The 22,236-nt window shown below is 47.5% G+C and overlaps 1 protein-coding gene across 1 annotated transcript in view; it reads right to left on the bottom strand.

Annotated features, from left to right (window-relative positions):
• Window positions 1-22,236, bottom strand: part of COL27A1 (collagen type XXVII alpha 1 chain) — a 138,721-nt gene that overhangs the window by 111,105 nt on the left and 5,380 nt on the right. The window contains exons 2-4 of the mRNA XM_079324324.1: window positions 18,749-18,819; window positions 12,226-13,631; window positions 2,949-3,002 (exon numbers count right to left, since the gene is read on the bottom strand). Coding sequence (XP_079180450.1) covers window positions 2,949-3,002; window positions 12,226-13,631; window positions 18,749-18,819 — 1,531 coding nt within the window. The remainder of the gene's footprint in view (window positions 1-2,948; window positions 3,003-12,225; window positions 13,632-18,748; window positions 18,820-22,236) is intronic.

The raw sequence follows: 22,236 nt of genomic DNA on the forward strand, positions 1-22,236 counted from the left end.
CTATACTGCAGACATGAAAGCTGGAAACCATCCTAGCTGGATATAGACAGAGAAACCCTTCCTGGAGAGGATACATGGCACTGCAGCAATCTCTACAGACTGGAGAGCTCCTGAGATAGGGTATTAGCCCTTCCTATTGCAATTTTCAACTCTTTTCACTTGGAGTCCCTCAGGAAATAACAAGAAGAAGAAACACCCAGTTTTCACTTGTTAAGAAAATGAAAATTTGCTTTCATAGCTGCAGAGAGCAGAGCACAGGAATAGCCTGGATCTGTCTTAGTGGGCTCCTGCTGCTGGAGTGCTAGAGTGTACAATTAATTCCATGCTCCTGAAATGGGGATTGGCTTTTAAAAAGGGAGAAATTGTAATTTTCAACAAGACTACCACACATCCACTCTGCTACCCTGCCTTGGACTGCTCTTGAATGCTGAGATATGTCCCCATCAGAAGCTGTTCCATGCTGTTTCCAAGTCTGGGATGTGTTTTTGCAAAGCAGGTGGCATTGCCTACATGGAAGAGCCACCCTCACACTAGACTGGCAGGTCTGGTGATACTCATCTGCTGGAAATCAGATCCATGGCAGCAGCCAGATTTTCTTGCAGGCTCTCACCCACCACAGTCTCACTCTTGAGGCAAAGCCTAATCAGAGATTTCACTTCACCCTGACCAATATGGGGTGGGAATTCTGCACTACACATCAGCATGAGGCAACTTCACAGCTACAGAAAGCCACAAGTCAAATGCTGCTACTGGAGTTTCAAACGTGCCAGACAACTGTACAAGCATTAGTAACATAGAAATTATGCAAGTGACAACAAGGGCAATTAATCTCATGCATAAAGTGCTATGGTGACAAAAAGATCCTTCCTCTCCTCTGCACCCAGCACTGCAGAGTTGCCTGCAATGTTCACCTCTCCTCTGGAGCTCCCAGCTTGGGCTGTAGCCTGGTGGGACACCTCATGTCTTATCCATGGTGCAAGAACTCTGCAGCTGCTTTTTTGGAGGATCAGGTTAGGAGAGAGAGAACATGACCCCTGCAATGTTGCACATTTATTTTTAAGTTTTTCAAGCACAACAAAAGCAAAAGATGCAAGAATTCCCTCAAGCCTGTCTTCGTTCCTGGCAGCTCCACTTTTCAATGAAATCCCTAAACCCCAAAGAGACACAAGAAAAAAATACCAGGAGAAATACATCCCAAAGTCAAAACAATTCAGGCACAGAGGAGTCCTGTCTCCAGTGCTCCAGGCCAGACATTCATAGAGTGACCCATCTGCCCCCTCCCAAAATTAGCACAGCCTCTTTGTAGAGGTCTGAGCCAAGCCAGGCTCAGCTGTGCTGAGCACTTCCTAACTGGGAACTCTTTCCTGGACCAATTCTCAGCATCTCTGGCAGGGACTGAGCTCAGAAACCCTCTGTTGCTTATTGTCTTTCAGAGGATTATCTTAAATATAGAATGAACCATGCAACAGCTGGGGAATAACACACAATTACAACACAGCTTCCATGAGGCTATTTCCTTCAGAAGAAACTTGAGTGGAATCAGGATGTAGAGCTGAAATTTGGTCACTCATACAGCAGGCAGGGGATGCAGCTGGGGACTCCAGACCTGGAGTTCAGTTTGCAAACCACAGGATTGCCAGAAGTAACCCAAAAAATAAAAACCACCCCTGATAAGCAATGAGCTGGGGTAGGAACCAGCTTTCAACTTTAATGGAGGTGTCAAGAAATGCAAATTCTGGGCAATCTACTGATGTGGGATCTGCTTGGGCACTTGTGACAGAAGACATCAGGGCTGATGCTCCACTAAAAACTTCTCTAACATGGAACAGATTGTCCCATCCATAAACACGAGCCTGGTGCTGCCTAACCCTGCTCACTTACAGCCCAAATCAGCTTCCAGGGCTGTGCACACAGGGGTCCTGCAGACCTGCATTGTACTGAGGAGATGAGTTTATTTTTGCTGGTCACTGTGAGATCTCACAGGAGTGGAACAAGTGTCCTGGGGGAATGCTGAGCCTCCCAGCTCTCAGCCTTTGCTTGTTCTTTAAAGACATTACACGGGGCTTGAGATTTAGCCAAGTATGAGTGAGGAAATCTCCCTCTGCTGCCAGCCAGGATGCTGCCTGCATCACAGATCCAAATATTCCCTTCTTCCAGCCTGGGACACTCTGGGTTCCCAGCTCACAGCAGTGCAGGGCTGAGGAAGGGGCTGCAAGGCTGAGGTGTGGGACAGCACTGTGCTCCCAGGAACAGAGCCCTGTGCTGCCAGGAGAGCAGTGCCAGCACTGCAGCCTGGCCAGGGCAGGCTCACTGCCCAGCCCTGGGAGAGCTGGGCCAGCAATGAAGGCTTTTCTCACACGAGCTGCAGCACTCAGCTCCAGATGTTTCCTCAGCACAGCACTCAGTGTTCAAAGATCTGCACCAGAATTTCATGTGGGGAGGAAGAAATTCTGTGAGAGCTGTTGCAAATTCCTGAATAGATAAGGCTTGAAAAGGAGGCAGAGAGCAGGTCTCAGTCTGGGGAACAAAAAACCTCATTTCTATGTGAGTCCTTGGTCCTAGACCATGGTCCCACTAATGAAGGACCTTGAACTAAACAATTTGTGAAGCTGGAGAGAGTGAAGGGGAGCACAAAAAGCAGCCAAAGCTAATATTCAGCAGTGGGTTTGCAAGAAGGAACAGATACTGGAAACAAAATGAGACAGACAGATCTCATTCTTCTGACAGCCATTTGGAAAGATCCATCCCCAGCCTTTGCAGATGCCAAACCTTAGCTCAGGGAGGCTGCAAATCACCAGTGTGGCCTCCTGAAAACCTCCAACAGGCAATGAGAAAGAAGGAGACCAGATTGAGAGGGGCCTGAAGAAATCAGTACTCAGCCACAGGAACTACAACAGCAGGATAAGCAGATCCAAATACAAATGGAAGGAAGTTTTTAAAGCACTTACTCGAGAGCCTCTCTTGCCAGGGGGTCCTGGTAAGCCTGGCAGACCTGGTGGGCCCTAGAAAAACAAGAACAGGTATTAGTGATGGTTCTAGAACAGGATGGTGCTCCTGACAGTGCTTCACTGTCAGAGACCCATAACACAATCATTTGGAGGAGACCTGGGGAGAAGGGCCAATTACAGCACCACAGCCAAAATTTCCCTTCAACTTATGCTATAGAGAGATAAAAAACCACGCACAAAAACATCTGCAGGAGCACATCTTTCCATGGAGTGGAGACAGAGCATCCCCATCTCTCTGCTGCAGCCTGCATTCCTGGGATCACAGCTGTGTCTGCACTCCTGGACCTGTGCTGTGCCATAGGGGGAACACAATTGTCTCCACTCTGGATTTTCCTGCTCTGTGTTAGCACCTTGGCAAGGGAAGCATGCTGTGTGTTCTAATCTCCATCAGCTGCACACGTGCAGCTGTTGGTATTGTAGATTCCTACATGAGTTACAACATAATCTATGATTATGTGCAACCCCAGCACTTCATATTTTAGAGCAGCAGGTTATAAAATGTAATAAAACTGGTGTCAATGTTGGAAATTCCTAAATACAGTTCTGTAGCAAAGGAAAGGTCGAGTCATACACATCAGAGTAGGGGGGCTCTTGGAAGAGGGGAGGAACAAAGTGGAGATATCAGGAGCCCAGCTGTGCACTGATCTGAAACAGGTTAGGAAAAAATGCTTAACCAATGAGGTTTGAACTCCTTTGAATTTGTTCATCTATTTATTCATTTTTTCTCAATGGGCTGGAGAATTCAGATTTCTGGAGAGCCATCTGCAACTCCTAATAACTTCTCAAAACTTCTTTTCCCCCAAGCCAAACATGTCTGACAAGAATAACTGTTAATTAAAGCGTCTCCCAGAGGATTTATATTCTGGTAGCTTGCTACAAAAGACAAGTTCCCAGTGCATTCAGTGAGGAGACACATCCAGGGCAGCCAGCTGAAGGGTGTTTGGAAGGCAGCCTGAGCTCTCTGGCTGAATGGATTTGGGGACAGCAGGTCCCAGGAGCAGCATTGCACAGGGATGAAGGTGCAGTGCATGAGCAGGTGCAGGATGAGCCCCATGGCCACATTCTGGCCTTGCTCCCATCCCACTGGATCATCCCTGTGGGATCTCCTCCCTGCACAAAGCCAGGCTGGCCCTGCTGCTCAGAGCTGTTCAGGCTGGCACTGCCCATGAGCAGGAGGAAAATAACCTCATGATCCCTAGAGCAGCTCCCAGGAGTCATCCAGGGCATGATTCAGTAAGAAAAAAATCGACTACTCTAAATCTCATGGCCAGGAAAAGAGTTTGGAAAGAGAAAATTTGCCTGAACCATACAGGTAACCCATGGGTAAATACTCCCCTGATATTACCAACTCTACCACATGGAAACAACACATTAAATTGTATAAAAGTGATCTATTTTAAGAGTGAAACTTGAATTGACACACAGGAATGGACTTCTGTTACCATGTGAGCACTGCTGCTGCCCAGCAGTGCCCTGGACATGTCCAGTCTCCACAGACACTTCATGTGACCCCTCTGCCAGCTGCTTATTGCTGCAGAGCACAGTATTACTGTTCTCTGTATTAACAACCCTCATTGATACAGCTGACCCTCATTTTAGCAATATCCCAGTGCTTTAACCTGCCATTGTGCCAGCTCAGGGCCCCGTGCATAATGCAATTATACAGCTGTGCAAATAGACACGTAATTGTAGGGGTTTTTAAAGCCTCATGTATAATTGTGCTCCAGAATCCCAGCTTTTATTAAAAATATCCCCCTGCCCTTTTAGTTTGGATGATAACTATCAAACCACAAATCCAGTGCAACCGAGGCAGCAAGGGTTTTAATAGAGTTTAATAATAGACTAATAGAGATTAGTCCAAGTCCTCAGTCTCTCCATCCCCATTTCCACCCTTAGAAGAAGCAAAAGAGGAGATGCAACTGTCTGAGCACGGCATTCCTCATGTACCAGAATTGAGGTGACCTTTTCCACCTTCCTGCCAACAGCAGCTGCATTTGTACTTGGCCACTTGAGGAAAACCTTCTCCAAAAATGTGGGCTGCTCAGAACAGACTGAAGCTAATACAAAAACAAGGTGAGAGTTAATACCAGCACTGGAGTGGGAATACAGAGTTGAGAGAAAGGTTTCTAGCTGGAAAAGCACAGAGCAGTGCACAGTTCAGGAGTCCCTGCCACTGTGCTTTGATTTTCATCCCTTCAGATTTATTTTTTTCTTTCTTGAGGAGTAAGAGGGATAAGGTGGCAGTGGGAGGACTGACTACAAGGGGCCAGCCACTGCAGTAACTGCAGAAGGTAAGAATGTCAGCACTTTTACATTTGAAGCAAGTCATGGTGGAAGAGGACTGGGGCAGTGGATGGACACAGGCAGTGGTGAGAGGTGTCACACTTTGTGCTTCTCACATTCCTCAGTCCTTGGTAGCTGGGTTGGATGGGACTGGACTGTGCCCTCCTAGTGACCCATTTCCCCTCTGCCCCTGTGTCCCCCAGCCCATGCTCTCACACAAGAGCCCCACATCCCACAGCCGGCTCTGCCTGGGGACAGCAATGCTGAAATGCACTCGAGGAAATGTGCATCCAGAGAGGCAGCCAGAGGAGAATGGGCTGGATCAGGGCCCAGCTCCTCACAAATGATGGATGCAGCCCCACTGCAGGCACAGGGCTCCCAGGGAGAGTGGGAAATGTCCATCAGTGATGTGCCCAGAGCCTGCCTGGGGTGATGCTCACACAGCCCCTGCCCTCAGACAGACACCCTCACCCCACCCCAGTCACACAGAGCCTGCAGGGACCCCTCCACTGTCCCTTTAGGGCACCCCTGGGGAATTTCATCAGGAGCACAGGGCAATGCTCCAAGGGGCAGGAAGATTTCCTGCTGCTGGCAGTGGGATGAGGATATCAGGGCTCTGCCCCTGCCCTGCCATGGCAGGGTTTGGCACAGCTGAGGCTCCTCTGCTGAGCTCCTGCTCCTGGCACTGCAGCTTTTGTCTCTCTGGTTCCTTGCCTGCCCCTTCTGCAAAGTGATGGCAGAGAACACCCACCCTGTTATCACACAAAGCAAGATCAGAGATCAAGGAGAAAGCAGCAGCAGCAGATCTCTCTGTCTTCTCAAGCCAAACAGCTGAGCTGTTAACCAGCCTGAACAGCTCCTGAAGCAGCTCATGGCAGCCACAATAAAGTTTAACCCTTCTCAGGTTCCCACGGTAGCATTAGCAATGATGACCTATCCCACCAAATGATTATGGGATTTATTCTAAGCTGCTGCTGGGAACCTTTCTGGTGCAAAAGGGACTTTCTTTTTTTTTTTTTTTTTTTTTTTAATCTTAGCTCTCTGAGATTCAAATTGCAAATGGAAAATTAAGTGAACTTGTCTGAAAGGAAAATACATCAGACCCTGAGGATAAGGGAAATCTTGCCATTTCCTCTTGCTGCTAATTTATAGCTGTGCCTCTCCCACACTGTGACCCCCCTTGCACTGCTTCCTCTGCCCACAGCAGTGCTGCAGGGAGCAAGGTGCCTTCTGAGCTCCAAACCCAGCAAGGCCAAACCTGCTGTGGAAGGTTTGAATTAAAGCACATTGAGTACAAGAATTGGTGCTGGAAATTGGGAAATGACTCCTGAATCATCTTGGTCAGATAGCAAAGGATTCCTGTAATTGTTTCCTCAGGGGTGAGTACTCAGCCTGGCAGCAAAGAGCTGAGATTTCCCAGGAACCTATTAAGCTCATACTCTAGGGCACACTGACAGATGGACATATTAACTTTAGAGTCTTCCCAATGTATTTCTGCCCAGCCACGAGTGGCACAGTTCTCCTGTGTCCCAGAAAATCTGTTTCAGAAGTGCTAAACTCTGCTAGAGAAGAGAGAAGAGAAGAGAAGAGAAGAGAAGAGAAGAGAAGAGAAGAGAAGAGAAGAGAAGAGAAGAGAAGAGAAGAGAAGAGAAGAGAAGAGAAGAGAAGAGAAGAGAAGAGAAGAGAAGAGAAGAGAAGAGAAGAGAAGAGAAGAGAAGAGAAGAGAAGAGAAGAGAAGAGAAGAGAATTCTTCTTTCTCAGGTGTTAATGCCTGTGGTAAAAGTCAACTTAAAAAGGAGTTCAAGAAACACACCAAAAGCTTCTCCCCACATTGATACCATGTTCTGAGCAGTGAGTGACATTCCCCCTGCTGATAAAGGACTTGAACTGTTTTCTTCCAAGAATAAAAGAAATATTCCTACAGGAAAAATGGCCACTGCCACAAATCTACCCTTTAGCCTTGTACATCTGGGAAGCACCAGCAAGGAAGGACTGAGCAGCTACAGGGCCAGCACTGGAATTCAAAACTCCCTGCTCAGGAGAATAGAAGAGGAGGAGAAAAATCTCATCTTCAAGAGCCTGCCAACCTCTCCTCACCTCCCCATCACTGCCAGGCACTGCATGGCTTCAAAAACTGCCTCAAACAAAGCCAGAATTTTAAAGGGGAAAAAACCCCAACACTTCGGTTACTTTCTTCTCCAAGGCAGGCTTATCATATTAAAATTTGGACATGTCTGGGTTTCAACCAGTCTGAAAACAAAAATCCCTCATAATTCTGGCAGGAGCAGAGCTGCTGGGGGAGAGCCAGCCCTGTAACACGATTTCCTCAGCAGGCACAGATGTTTGCTCTGGGTCTGTGCAGCACCTATCACACAAAGGTCCTTGTCCACAGCTGGGCTCCTCACAGAGCAGCAGCACCATGCACGACAAAACAGGAGTTCCAGCTTGGTGAAAGCCACTTTTCTATGGAGACTTTTCAGGAACAGGCTCTGAAGGGGGTTCTTTGAACACTGGAGCAATCCCAGACCTTGGAAGGCAGCCTGAAAGGCTGGGAAGGAATAAAGGGATCACCTACCCTACTACTCACTTTCTATTTTTAAAAATGTATTAAAAGACTTGTGTATATTTATACAATCATAGATCCTTTGCAGCACATTTATCTCAAACATGCTATCAACTATCTCTCTTCAAAATTAACTTTATTTTACACAAATAGATCTCTCTGATGCTTAGTCATTTGCCTGCAAGATTTCCCTTCAGAGATATTTCTGGTTAAATCAGCAAAAAAATTTGATTCAATTATGCGAGAGCAAGGATAAAACTTTCCCCATGCACTACACAAAGCAGGCAGTCTCCTTTTTTTATTATTAATATGACTCATTCATTAATAGATATTTAAACATGTTGTGCATTCCTTAATTTATCATGGACTGGCAGCTCAAACAGCTTTTCTGGTGAGAGAAGGACTGGAAATAGGCACTTCATACATTTTATCAGCATTTCCAGCCACCTCTCTTCCCTGCCCACTGATTGAATTGGCTGGGATTGCTTCTTTAGGGAAGGAGCTGGGCTCCAAGACAAACTGCTCGTGCAGAGGATGGCAGCTGGAGCAGTCTAGACTGGGGAAACACATGTGCCTTGCAGAGAGGGAGACAGGCAAGGAGGGAGGGAGAGGAGCTGCCTGCCAGGCACTGCCTCCAGCAAGAGCTGCTGCCCATGTGGATGGAGCTGAGGGCTGTGAGCCCCCTCCTCTGACTTTTTGGGGGTGTCCTTGAAACACACTCCCTCAGTGCTTCCACAGCCCAGTGATCCCAGCCTGCACATTCAGCATAAGGAGTGGGTTTCTTGCTCTAAAAATAACCCCTAGACTTGTCAAGAGGCTTGGCTGTAGAGAGCAAAAAGCTATGGAATTGCAGCTTTACATAGGAGGAGAAAGGTCTGACTTAGGGTGTTGCTGGATGCTGCTGGGAACCAGGGAAAAAGCAGCCTTGAAGCCTTAGCTTTCTTAGGCTGCTCAAGAACAAGAAATTATAACAATGACTATGCACCTGCAGGGTGTGTGAGAGCTGTGTCTCGTGATATTTTGCAGAAGGCATGTTTTCAGAGAGGTGTTGCCTTCTTGGACCAATGAGTGTTTTCTATTTTGTTTTGCACATACTACCCTATATATATGTGTAGTGTTTCTTTAAATAAAGATCTCTCTCTTTCTGCTTCTCCATTGCACAAGGAACTATGTTGCATTATTCTTTTCACTGCTCTCCTATAGCCTAAAATACAGCATTAAGGCACACTGTGCTAGACCCCAGCCACGCCAGGGTAAGGGGTTGAGCACAGCTTCACCTGGCACAGGGTGCTGGTGGGTAGGGGAGAGGTTACAGTAGCCCCCCAAAATCTCTCCAGCCAAACCTGCTGCTGCTCTAGACAAGAAATGACACCCCATCCACTGGAGGGTTCAAACACCCATCACAATACAGCCTTAGCTCAGGAGTTTGACATGCTTACAACAGATACTGATTTTTAGCATGCATTTTTCTTTTGAGGGGATTTTTAGGCTGTTTCCAGCCATGAGCTGGGGTCATGCTGCAGGCCTGGAGCTCTGGAGCAAGGCTGGCTGAGGTGCTTTGGGCAGTGGGGATGATTCAGAGGGACTTTTGCCAGCTGCTGAGTCAGTGCCGCGTTACTGACTTCGCACGATATCCGGGTGTTCCTTTTGTTATTTCTCCCTTCCAAAAAAACCATAGAGCTGAGATCCCAAATGCTTGTGGTTATTAATGGTTCCCAAGAAGCTTTTCTTTTTTAAGAACATATTGCCCTCCCTCCTTTAGCTGCTCAGCAAACCCAACGCTCCCAAAGAATTTATGCTCTGCCATGAGTTGCATTTGGGATGCAGCATCTCTGTTTCCTTTTGCACAGCATCCAGATGGTCCTTCAGGACAGATTAATACATGGAGGGTGCTGAATTTCACTTCTAAATAAATCCTTTCAGTCCTTTGCTCACACTCCTCTAACCATCAAACCCTTTCTCTATTGTTGGATGGGGCCTTTCTGCACAGCTAAGATTATTCTGTTGGTTATTTTAGTAGAATTCTCAACTGCAGACATCACAGAGCCTGAGTCACCACTGCCTTGCACCATAGCTGCCATTGGGATGATCAGGGTGACCAATAGTCCTTTCTCTCTATATGGAAGGGTTCTGTGCCTGCCAGTCTGCCCAGAAATCACAGCCAAGGTGGCCCAAATCCTTGCTGAAAGGGCAGAAGGCAGTTCTACCCCACATCTCCCTGCCCAGGGTGACAATCTTCTTGAGGAGACCTCATATCAGGCAGCAACTGGGAAAACTAATGAATCACCTTATCCTAGCCTCGGTGTGCCAGACAGCAGATGACATTCCCAGCCCACAGCCTGCCCTGGCCAGGCTGGGACATCACTGACCTCAGAGCAGCGCCTGCCCGGCAGCACGGGGCCGGCGCCAGGTAATTACTCAAGCACAGAACATTTATCAGCACTTGCACTGAAACATGCTCATCTGGCCATGGACGTGCTGCATGAATTCCTCAACATGTCATCCCCATTCTGATCTTTTCTCCTCTTTCCCTTCCCACGTCAGAGCATCCAAGGCAGCGTGGTACAGAGATCTCTGAGTGAGTCACAGGAGCTGCTGAGCACCGTGTGGCAGCCAGCTCCAGCCAAGCCATAACCTTTCCCTCCCAAACCCTGATTTTGTTTCCAGCAGTCAAAGAGAGTAAGGCCAGACAGAGCCTCAGAAAGTTCTCCTTTCCCTCGGTTCAGGACTCCAGTTGTTCTCAGACAGGATGGAAAAATCCTGCCATCTCTTCCCTCAGCCCTCCACAGCCTGAATCCATTTCTTTGCTATGATTCACAAGCCTGAGAGAGATTTTCCACTCCAGTTCAATAATAAGCTCTTTACATTGCAGGGGCTTGGAGCTTGTCACCCTCATGACACTTGAAGAGCAAGAAGGTGGCAAGGGTCAGGATTTTGGTGGGCTTGGAGCAGGCACCCAGATTCACCCCTTAGAGCTAAGTGATGCTCTAAGGGAAATGCACAGCTGCCGAATTTATTCTCTTGGAAATATGCCTGAAATGACTCTCCACAAAATACAGAAGCCTGCCCAAAGATCAAATTGCTGGAGCTTATTCTGCCTACTCAGGGATTTATCAAAACTTCTCCAAGCACCAAGGTTCCATCAGGGATGAGTCCTTGCAGCCCACGCTCAACCCCTGCCCAGGCATCACCTTCACCTCTGCCAGGTGAAAAACACCCTGGTGACTCCACAGCCAAAGAACAGGGAGAGAAATCACCACCCAGCCTTGAGATGGGACAGGAGGAAACACAAACTGCCAAGCTCCCACTGAGGACTTGGGGACACCCAACCCTTCCACTTTAGGTGTTACTTGCACCAAGGAGCAGCTCTGCAGAGACCAGAGCTGGTCATTCCTTACACCAGCCTCAATATTTCCGTTATAAACTCTTCTTTCACTATTTTAAGAAGTCAGCTGTAAAAATTCCCTCTAGGCTGGATCTTGGCAACTAAAGGCTGTGTCTGGGAGAAACTTATTTTACATGTACAACCCCTCTCTTCTATTGACAGTTTGGGTTGGAACACCAAATCCCCCTAAAAGCTGGACAGTTTAAAGATCATGTTTGCATTCTCAAATTTGAAAAAAAAAAAAAAAAGAAAAAAGAACAGCCAGCAAATAATTAGTGGGGCCTGAGTGCCTTTAGCATTACAAAATGTGTGTATGCTTTTACAATGGCCAATACATACAACCTGAAAGGGGTTATTTTTTATGTGGAATGCAGTAGTTAAATTTTTAAAGGAAACTTCTTGCATGTGTTAAGTGCAGGCTATAAGAAATAAAAACCAGAACAAAACACCCAAGCAAAACTTATACCATAAAAACAGATGAGACTTTGTTTAAAAAAATAAAACTTGAAGCCATCTCTGCACTTGGCTTTGCTGGAACAGGGAAATTTTCTAGATGTTTGAATATCAGATAGAAAGAAAATTAATAACTATTGCCAAGAAATAGTTAACTTGAGGCATGTTTTTAAAGCATCTGGGTTTTCTATGGAAGATGACTGGAGATAAACCAAGGGTGTGGAGATAGCCTCAACCTGGCCATTAAAATGTCAGCCAGCAATTTAAAGTAAAAGAAAGTGGGATTTCTCTATTTTTTCCACTCCCCTTTCTTTTTAAAAATCTAACATTAAGCAGCAACTTTAACCACAAATGTTTCATGGCATGCACCATCACTGAACATTCAGGTACAAACTGAGATTTATGCTAAAGTTGTGATGATCAGGAAGACACACTGAGATAAACTTCACAGAAACCCTTGGGGGCTGTGATCTGCCAGCCCTTGGCAGACCAAGGTGCGACTGGGATTTGCCACCACCAAGAGCTGAACATACCTGAGGTCCTCTCTCTCCTTTCACTCCTGGATATCCCAGTAGAAATGGAAACGGAGTGGGTCCCAAGGGCTGGAAGATGGGATAGCCGTGGGTGGCAGCGGGGGTGGTGAGGTTGTGAGGTGTCCTGGCTCTGGAGCTGGGCTGGGCAGAGCCCAGGGGTGCCTTGGTGTGCAGCAGGGGGATGGTGCTGGGATCCACTCTCCTGCTGGGGGACGGCTTCTTTGGAAGGGGCCCACGGCTCGGGCTCTGCAGGGTCGGCTTCAGGGTGACAAGGTGGACGCTGCTGCTTGTGTTATCAGTCACCCTCCTCACTGGCTGCACGGTGCTGGGCGCCTCGGGGGGCTCAGCTGCTGGTTTTTGGTTGGGTTTCTTTTTGGTCTCTTGCTTGGACTCCTTCCTGCTGGCCGTGGCCAGGCTGGGGCTGGTTGGTGGGGCCCTTCTGGTGGTGGGAAGGGGGGATTTGTCCCTGGGCTGAGACACCCTGAGGGCTGTGCCCCGGGGGGACGGGGTGGGTACCTGTGGTTTGGTACTTGACACAATAGGAGTGGCCACCGTGACCTTGGTGGCTTTGGTGGTGAGTCTCGGCCGTGCTGGGGGTGTTGGCAGCAATGTGAGGGTTGTAGCACCTGAACCCCTTGTTTTCAGGGGTGCAGTGACCCTGCCAAACCCCACGGTTGGGGCAGCAGTGGTCAGGTTTTTCAGACCCTGCAGCGAGGGCTCCGTGGGCCGTGGGGTACTGGGGGAGGCACTGGGATCCCTGGGCAGGATGGGGATGAGCGGGGGCAAGTTTGGCCGGTAGGTATCTGCTTGCCTGCACTGTTTTTTCAGGTATTTACAGTAATGATGAGCTGCCTTGGCGGAAGGATAAATATCAAACTGGCAGATGGCTCCTTCGAACTGCACCGAGTGCTGGCTTATCTTCCCAAAGAGGAAAGAGCCGTGAGGATCCAACGCCTCGTCCTTTTTAAAATGCAAATCCGCATGTACTCTGCGCTTCCCACAAGAAGTAAACAACGTGACCGTCTGGCCACGGATGTTGATGGCCATGTTGTGCCACTGGCCATCGTGGACATTGTAATCAAAGTACACGGAGCGCTTGTGGCCCACGTAGACGATGATCTTGCCGGGCACAAACTGGAGGCCCAGCTGCAGCTTGTTGCGCCTGCTCCTGACGGCGAAGAGGAAGGCGCTGTTGACGCGGTGGGAGCAGAGGCTCAGCAGCAGCAGCAGGTCGGAGCTGGCGCCCGCGGGCAGCAGGGCGCTGAGCGGGGCCTGCACGCGCGCCCGCGGCGTCAGGATCACCCCGGCCCTGAAGGGGATGACGCCCTGAGGGACGGCGTGCCGGGACGAGCCGCCGCCCCACGGCCGCTTCCCCGACAGGCCCAGCCTCTGAAGAACGTCCACATCTGCAAGGGAAGCACCAAGAGTAGGTGAGGTGACACGAGCTCGGGGTGGGTGCGGAGGGAGGTGGAACCAACCCATGCGCAAAGGCAACAGGACACAGGAAATCCCAGCTCCCATATCTAATCCACCCTCTCACACACATTCCCGTAACCAGCGTGGAGAACCCACAGCTCTTCTCACATTGTGTGAGGAGCAAGTGCGTGCTCAACGTGATTGACAGCCAAAATTTAATTAATTGCCAAAGTGCATCAGCTCCATGATGCATCTGGTGACTTCTCCTGTCCCACCAGGGACCAGCTCAGATGTTCTGGAGGGAGCTGATCTCAATAGAAGGAAATTTCTCACTGAGCACCACTTGCCCTCTTCCTGGGATTTAATTCTGAGTACTGACCACACAACTGGAAAGGAATTCAAACAACAGACTGAGCTGGGATTGCAAAATTTTATATCCCCAGAGGGCAAGCAACAAAACTTCCAAAGGGAGCAAAAGGCTTGTATCTGTCTCTCTCCAAGCTAGCAAGCAGCAGCTTTTGATCTTTGGAGAGTTTAGGGAAGCGCAGGTGCCTCCCAGCATGAAAAAATTGCACCTAGATTTCAGAGAACTGCTCAAAGTTCTCAACAGCAGTACTTTTTTTCCCAGCAGATCATCTTACAGCATTAAATTATTTTAATAGGTTGGAACCAGGCTTGGTTTGTGAAGAGCTCAGAATTTGGTGATGGCTGCCACTGAGCACTGGAGGTAAGATTTGCCTCCTGTGTAATGTCACCTAGGAGCCAGGTGCCTTGCTCAGGACAGGAGGAGGGATTGCTCACAGATTCTCCCCCAACTCCAGGAGGAATTTGCAATGGACAGACCAGCAGAACCCCTGCTTTCTGCCCCTGAGCTCTATCAGGAGCCACAGCTCAGATTAGCAGGCAACAGCAACACAGACTGGGGCCAGCTGGCAGCAGCCTCAGCTGAATTACCAAACTGGAGAAGATGCCGAGGTCTACATGAGCAAAGCTGCAAAAGTGAATGTGCCCAGACCTGACAAAGGTCCTAAAGCAGGCTGAGCTCCTAGGCTGAGCAGCTAAAGAAGCTCAGCCTGCAGGAAAAGGAGGTTCAGGAGAGAATTTCTCACTCCCTCCAACTCCCCAACAGGAGGCTGTAGTCAGGTGTGGGGCAGGTTCTGCTCCCAGGTAAGAAGCAATAGCATGAGAGGAAAAGCCCTCAGGCTGTGCTGGGGTGGGGGGAATGGGGTGTTAGAGTGAAGAGTAGGAAAGACTTCTTCACCAAAAGGTTTGTGAAGCATTGGAGCAAGCAACCCAGTCAAGTGGTGGAGACACCATCCATGGAAGCATTCAAAAGGCATTGGATGTGGCACTTGGGGACATCTGATGGGTTAGTGGTGGGCTTGGCACTCCTGGGTTAACAGCTGCATTTGGGGATTGTAAGGGTTTTCCAGCCCAGATGACCTGTGAAAGTGATCATGACTCCTGTGACACTAGCACTGCTGACAGTGAGCTAGGACAGCTGCACTGCCTCCCCCCTTCCTGCCCAAATACAATCCCCATCACTCCTGGACCAGACAGCTCTCCCATTTCAGTGCTCTTTGGGGAAGTCAGTCAGGGCTGTACAACCCAAATGCTAATGTTGCAAGGCAAGGATTTAACACTCACAAAGGTGGTGGTGCTAATCATGGCTAACATCATGGGATTGCAGCTTTCCTAGATTAAATCAATTTAGTCCTCCAAATTAAAAAAAAAAAAATACAAAACAAAACAAAACAAAAACAAAAACAAAAAACAAACCAACAAAAAAACCCCAAAAAACCCCAAACTAGCTCCTTTTCTAAAGGGGTCTTGATATTCTGCTGCTTTCACCCTTAACTATTAAATGTTCTGCACAGAACACAATATTTAGAGAACTGGCACTTAAAGAGCCCCTTGGTTTGGCCAGAAGAGTTGTAGACTCAAGCAGTCTGAGACCTGTAATGCTGCTGGCCAAGAAGGGAGAAGAATGATGAGAAAACCTCTGTTCCTTGACTTTGGCAAAAACCTCAGCCATTTTTGTATGTAAGAATGAGTCAACCAGTATTTACTTTGCCTGAGTTTAGCTTTATTCCCACCTTCCTTTTTTAAAGAAGTTTGACTCATTTTCTAGCAGACACTACCCTGGAGAAGGTGTGTCAGATGTAGAAAGGATGGAAATGTTGTCACTCTGTACAGAGGGGTGATTTACTGCACTATATGTTCAAGTGTTAATGACAGTATTTCTCCTGTACTCTGAAATCCTTGGTCTCCCACTGTTTTTATTCCATCTTGTCCAACAGGTCTGTCTCCCAGCACAGCCTTCCCCTCTCTGCACTGAACAGGGGAACCATCAGTGTCTTCATTCTGGATAATCTCCAGAGCCCATGAAACACAAAGGCCAAAGCCTGGCTTTAGTGAAGTCAAGTGGGACCCTTGCCACAGACTTCAAAGACATTGGGATTTATCCCTAAGGAAATAAATTTACCACTTAGGCAAGCTGCTGGTCTCCAGCTTCCAATTCCTACGAGTATTTTTAGGTTCTCCCTCGGAGGCAGACAGGGGTTGTCTCTGCTAGAGATGCTGCATGCTGTAGGAGTTATTTATTTGGTAGCTGCTCTGCAAGCACCCAAGGATGTTTCACTGCTCAGAGGATGCTGCTGCTGTTTGCAATCCCAATCCAAGTGTCTCGTTAGCAACGGCATCCCGGAGTGCTTAAGGAAACAAAAGCACAACCCAAACACTCCTCTGCCCCAGAACCCGCTGGGGTGGAGCCAGGCTCTGGGTGCCAACTCGAAAACTGATTAAAGTCCTCCTGCAGGACACTATGTGGACTTTCCAGCAGCAGCTCCAGGCACAGAGCTCAGGGCTCCTGTGCACCCAGCCCATCTCCTCTCCACCCCATCCAACTGTCCTGGGCACATCTCCTGGGATACAGGATGTCATCAACTGATGTGAAATGCAAGGTAATTCTGACTTCCTGAAGCAGCTCCAAGTTTAGCAGAGGATTTTTTCCCCTTCAAACTTTTTCCTCTGTGGATTTTTCCATCAAAACACATTATTTAAAAAGAACATTCCCTTAGAGCTGCCTGCTCCCAGGTGCCTCAAAGCTAGTAACAACTTTCCTGTAGCAACATTTGAGCAATTGGGAAAAATTCTTCTTTCAGGGTCTGTGCATGAAGTTGAGATACACACAGACTCCTGAACAACCATATGATCATCTCTGAAAAAGGGGAAAAAATATTTTATAGTTCTCCTTTCCATTGCTTTCTTTCCCTCCTCCTTTCCCCACACAAAAAGCTGTGTAAGAAAAAGAAGCCAAAAGGCAGGAGAGGAACAGCTTGCAGCTTCCCAGATTCCAGAAGCCAAGATGTGATGCCCACAGCTAAAACTGGGTTGAATAAGAGCAGCAGTTCCAAAAGTTACTGCCCAGACCCTTAGTCAGCGCACAGCAAATGAACTCACAATCTTTTGGGTTTGTAACACTTCTGGAAAGACCATCCTCTGTGTTCCCTGATTTTCCAGCATACAGGAAGGCTCCTAATCCTTAGAGTAACAGCCACAGTGTTTTCAAAAGCCCACAGCATTGGCTTAATTTCATCCTCACACCGACCTATGAACAAGTTCTTACTGCTTCTGAATCTCATGTCTGAAAATCCTGGGTGATAACACAGCCTCAGGTCACCAATGTTTTTCACAGCCTTAACTTCCTTGGAAGGTTTTATCTTCTGGTACCCAGAAGGAAATGCTCTCTCTCATTGTGTGGAAACCAGGCAAGATTTGAAAAATTCTTTTATCACAGAGAATGTATCTCAGAGGGGAGTTATTGACTACACCAAGGTAAAAACAATGAGAGCGAAATTAAAGAGTTTGCTTTAGATTGATGGCAACAAAAGACATGGCACCATCCCATAATTATCAGAGGAGTAAAAAGATGGATAGAGGTGAATCTAAACAGGATATTATAATCTACTCAAAAAGTGAGATGCCAAGACACAGTATTTGTTCTGCCTCTTTACGAGCTGACATAAAACTTGCTCTGAAAACTGCTTGACTAAGTAATTCAGCCAGATGTTCACCTCCTTTGCATGGAGGCAGAATTTGGAAAATATTACGTTTTTCAAAATTGCTGATGGCAGGGTTCTATTCCCCCCCCACAAAAAAGTGGTCCATGGGCTGGCTGACAGCTGAATGTTGACCAAATTTCTATTTTTCCTTCATGTTTTAGAGACTGAGAGGAGAACCCTGGAGCCTGCTAGTCCACTTAGTGTTGTCTGCTGACGGCAGGGGAAGCTGTTCACTTCCAGCAAATACCCATGTAAAGCATCCATGTGGGAAAGGACTTGCTATTTTAAGAGGAGAAGGTTCCTTTACAGATATTGCAGAGATGATCAGTACCCTCTATCAACTGTTAAAGATTAATTTTTTTTTTATGTTTTTGTTGACTTTGAAGCTTTTCATCTCCTTTTATAGGGTCATTGATAATTGTACCTCAGCCTAGTCCTGTCTCTGGCAGCACCAGGGAGGTGATGCCTGCAGAAGGGGTCTAAGGACAGGTTGAAGGTGTCACTCCCCTTTGGAATATTCCCCTACAGCACAGGAATTGAACAGGATACAGCCATTCTATTATCAACCAATCCTGTGGGATTTTCCTCCCTTAAATTTGCTTCTACCTTTAGAACTCACATTATTTCTGTATGTTTGACATCCCCTGTGCTGGCAGAGCCTGGGGTGCACCAAAGTCAAGGAAAAAATCTGTCAGCCAGACATATTCAAATCCATAAAGCCCCAGTCTCAAGGGGCAGTTTCTAAAAGCAGTTAAGTGCTGGCAAGTGCAGGTAGATGCCAGTACATTTCAGACACAAAGTGCTTCACTCCCACCAGTTCCACCAGACAGACTCTGACAATCCTGTGGGACACGTAATCACCTGTACAAACCTGGTTATTCTGCCAGTTAAGTGCACCATCTATATCACCTGTACTGCACCATCAGCAATAAATGCATCTAACTGGGCACTGGGCTCAGACATTGATTTTTATAATCCCACACTGGTACCAAAGCACTTGGCTTTTACTTTTATTGAAAGAAAAAAAAAAAAGTGTAATTTACCTTCAGAATTTCCCTGTGTGAATCCCAGGAACCAGGTAAAACACAATATAGTCCAGAGAAAGCAGAATCCCCTAAAGTTGGAAGAGAAAAAAGAGAATAATGCATTTCTTCAACAGCAGTGACAAAACCAATTCCATTGTTAAAGGTCTTCTCCTTGATCCCAAGTCTAGCAAAGCCAGTGGCAGCATCACCTTGACTCCAGGAAGCAGATTCAGGCTGAGACCTTATTTTTCTGCTTCAAAGCCATTTAAAGCCTACTGAACTTAGTGAAAGGTTTCCCAATGGTATTAGGAACCTTGAACAAGGACCAGCCCAGGGTTTTGAGAGGCAGGGCCATCACTGCTGGGCCATCAGTGCCTTTGCTACTGCTACTCTTTGGCACTCACCCACCCAGACAGACCACCAGAAATGCAAGAGAATGGAGAAATCATTCAAAGCTAAACTCATGAACTCATCCATTCTAAAGCCCTGCCAGGAGTGCACATGCAAGGCTGTAGGGACATGGGTAGGAAAGGGACTGGCACTCAGTGCCTGTCACCTCAGCAAACAAATTCTGACTCCTTTACTGTGTGCTTAACAATATCCCAAGCATGCAAAATCCTACATGGATCTGTTTCTCATTTTGCATCCAATGAAAGATGGGGGCAGCTTCTAACCCCTCAGCACCCTGTGCTGAGCCACTGAGAACCTCCTCACACCCTTAAAGTTTAGGGAGATCCACAGACTCCCAACCCTGTGCTCTCACAGACCCTTTCATGCCTGAGAGAGAATTTGACAAACCTCTCTGTTAGTTCAGCTTTAAGCCTTCAAGTGACATTGAAAACAGCAGCTTGGGGAAAAAACCTTTTACCAGAAAGGTAGCTAACCACCCCCTTCCCCCATCAGCTTCCTACAGTTGGTTTGTAGCCAACTAAAGAACATGGGAAGCTCCTTGGTTAAGCTCACTTATAGCTGTCAGTGGAAAGTTTGAAGACTGAATTCCCTCATCTTCTAGAGAGGATATTTAACAGCTTCATCAGCAAAGGCTGCTGGAAGAACAGACAGAAATGTAAAGTACAGAAAGCCCTCAGCCAGGAGACAGCAGTGTGGGACATGCACAGGGTGTTTGTCACTCAGCCCAGCCAGTGTGAGCACTGTGCAGAGCCATGCCAGAGTGCAGCTCGCTCACCTCTCCACATTTGACACAAGTCATACATCAAACCACTCTTCTCCTGCCATTGAGCCTCAGTTTTAGCCCAAGAAAGCATCCTCTGAGGCAAGGTATTACCCTGGGCCAATCCTCACACCATGCAGGAGACCCTTTCCCACAGCTAAAACAAAGCCACAGTGATTTACACCAGTGGGGAAACCTGGCCTTAAATGTAAAAATCCATCCAGGAATCCAGCCACTAACTAATATTTTAAGGCTTGAAGAGATAAAATACTGGAGCAGTCCTACATGAACTGGGAAACAAATGAGCTGAAGCAATCCTTGTCCTGCTTTGCTGTTTCCATCAGCCTGACACCGGGCTGCACATTTCAGGAGCTCTGGGACTGCTTTAATTTATGAAAGAACAGCCAGAAATAGCCCAAACCTGGTGTTCTTCTTTCATGTCCTACAAACAGCCACATCCTAACCAGGAAACCCTCACCACACCCCAGAGATCTCGAGCTCAGGAGCCTTGGTTCTTCTCTGACAACTTCATCCCTTGGGACACAAGTGCTGGGCTAAGACACTGCCAGGTGCAGGAGAGCTGCTGGAGGAAAGGAGCAGAATAGGATGATTCCTCAGGGCCACCTCTGGCAGTATTTTTTCTGGCATGAGAGAGGCTAAGATCCACTTCACAAGACAACCTGAATTTCTGTGCTGATCTCCAGCATTGTTTAAGATGTGACCACAATTCCCTGTGTGCATGGAGCAAGGACCTGACTGGGCATCACCAGCTGGGCTGGGCTGCCTGATGGAGCACAGGGCAGGGGAGGGATCATCACAGCAGCAGTGCCAGCTGTTAAGGACCTGTGATCTGGTGAGGAGCAGATTTGTACAGCCACTGCTGCTCACAGCACAGTGAAATTCACTTTTTGTTCTGTGTTTTTTTTTTGAGGGGTACCTTCACAAACCAAACTCCCCGTTGATTGACAGAATGAGGAGAAGTCTTGGGGGAAAATGCAGCACTTAATTGCATTCCAGGGACATGTGGGGCTGTAAAGGAGAGGAGAGCAGGGTGTGGGATCCAGCTGGCCCCAGCCCTGCTCCTGGACCCACCGAGAGAGCCGAGAGCGCGGCCGGGGGCCAAAACACTGAAGAAAAACACTTTGGCAAAATTCACCAACTTAATGGAAAAAGCAAAAGCAGCTTCCAAATGGCAGCCTTGTGAGTGATGGGGCTGTTAATTATCCCAGGATTTTTAATGCAGGCTCTTTTTCCGTTACAGCTCCGACAGAGCTGCGAAAGCAGCTTCAGTAGCAAGAGCAAAGAAGATTTTTCTCCTTATATAGAGCTATCAAACCCACCTTGCCTTTATCTCAGCTTCCTCCCATGAGCAGTGATTTTCACTAAAAGGAAATCAAAAGGTACAACTAAAGTTGTTTATTTCTTTTATTCACAGGGTCTGTGAATACCACAATGAGAAGCCTGGAGAAGAGAATGCTCAAGAGAGAACTTAGAGCACCTTCCAGTGCCTAAAGGGGCTCCAAGAGAGATGGAGAATGTCTTTGGACAGGGGCATGGAGGGACAGGACAAAGAGGAAGGCTTTAAACTGAAGGTGGGCAGATTTAGAATCGATATTAGGAAGGAATTGTTCCCTGTGAGGGTGGTGATGCCTGGCACAGGGTGCCCAGAGCAGCTGTGGCTCCCCCTGGATCTCTGGAATTGTCCAAAGCCAGGTTGGACATTGGGACTTGGAGCAGCCTGGGACAGTGGGAGGTGTCCCTGCCCATGGGTGGGATGAGATGAACTTTTATGGTCCCTTCCAGCCCAAACCACTGCTGCAGTCTCTGGGTGGGCACACATGATGTAAGCTCACTTGAGCCTTAAAGGTTTTCCAATGCAGACACAAACTCCCTTTATAGCAAACTGAAGTTACTGACTACAGCTTAATTTTACTTCCCTACTTTTGGCAAATTCCTGTGGATCAGTCCACGGGAACTGACCAGTGCCAGAAGTCCAAGGAAAAGTGAGAGGGACAGAAGCACAAACACCCTTATTCCCTTCTACCCAGAAGAGTGCTGGAATAAAGCCCTGCACTGAATTGAGGACAACAGGAACACAACAGCCTTCAGGGTAAACTTGGCCACAAATTACCCTCAAGGAAGTGCCATTTTGACAAAGCTGAGGCAACCTGTAAAATAATTGTGATCAGTTGATTCCCCACCATTTCTATAATTGGTTTGGAGCAATTTTACCTTTTTTTAATTAAAAGGTTTGCCTTGCCTTAAAATAAGAAGTCCAAATGATTTTGACATTTTGTTTGCTTAGGTGATGGGTTGAAGCTTAAGGAAATATTTC

This window comes from Erithacus rubecula (genome assembly GCF_903797595.1).
Source record: "Erithacus rubecula genome assembly, chromosome: 21".
NCBI classification, from domain to species: Eukaryota; Metazoa; Chordata; class Aves; order Passeriformes; family Muscicapidae; genus Erithacus; species Erithacus rubecula.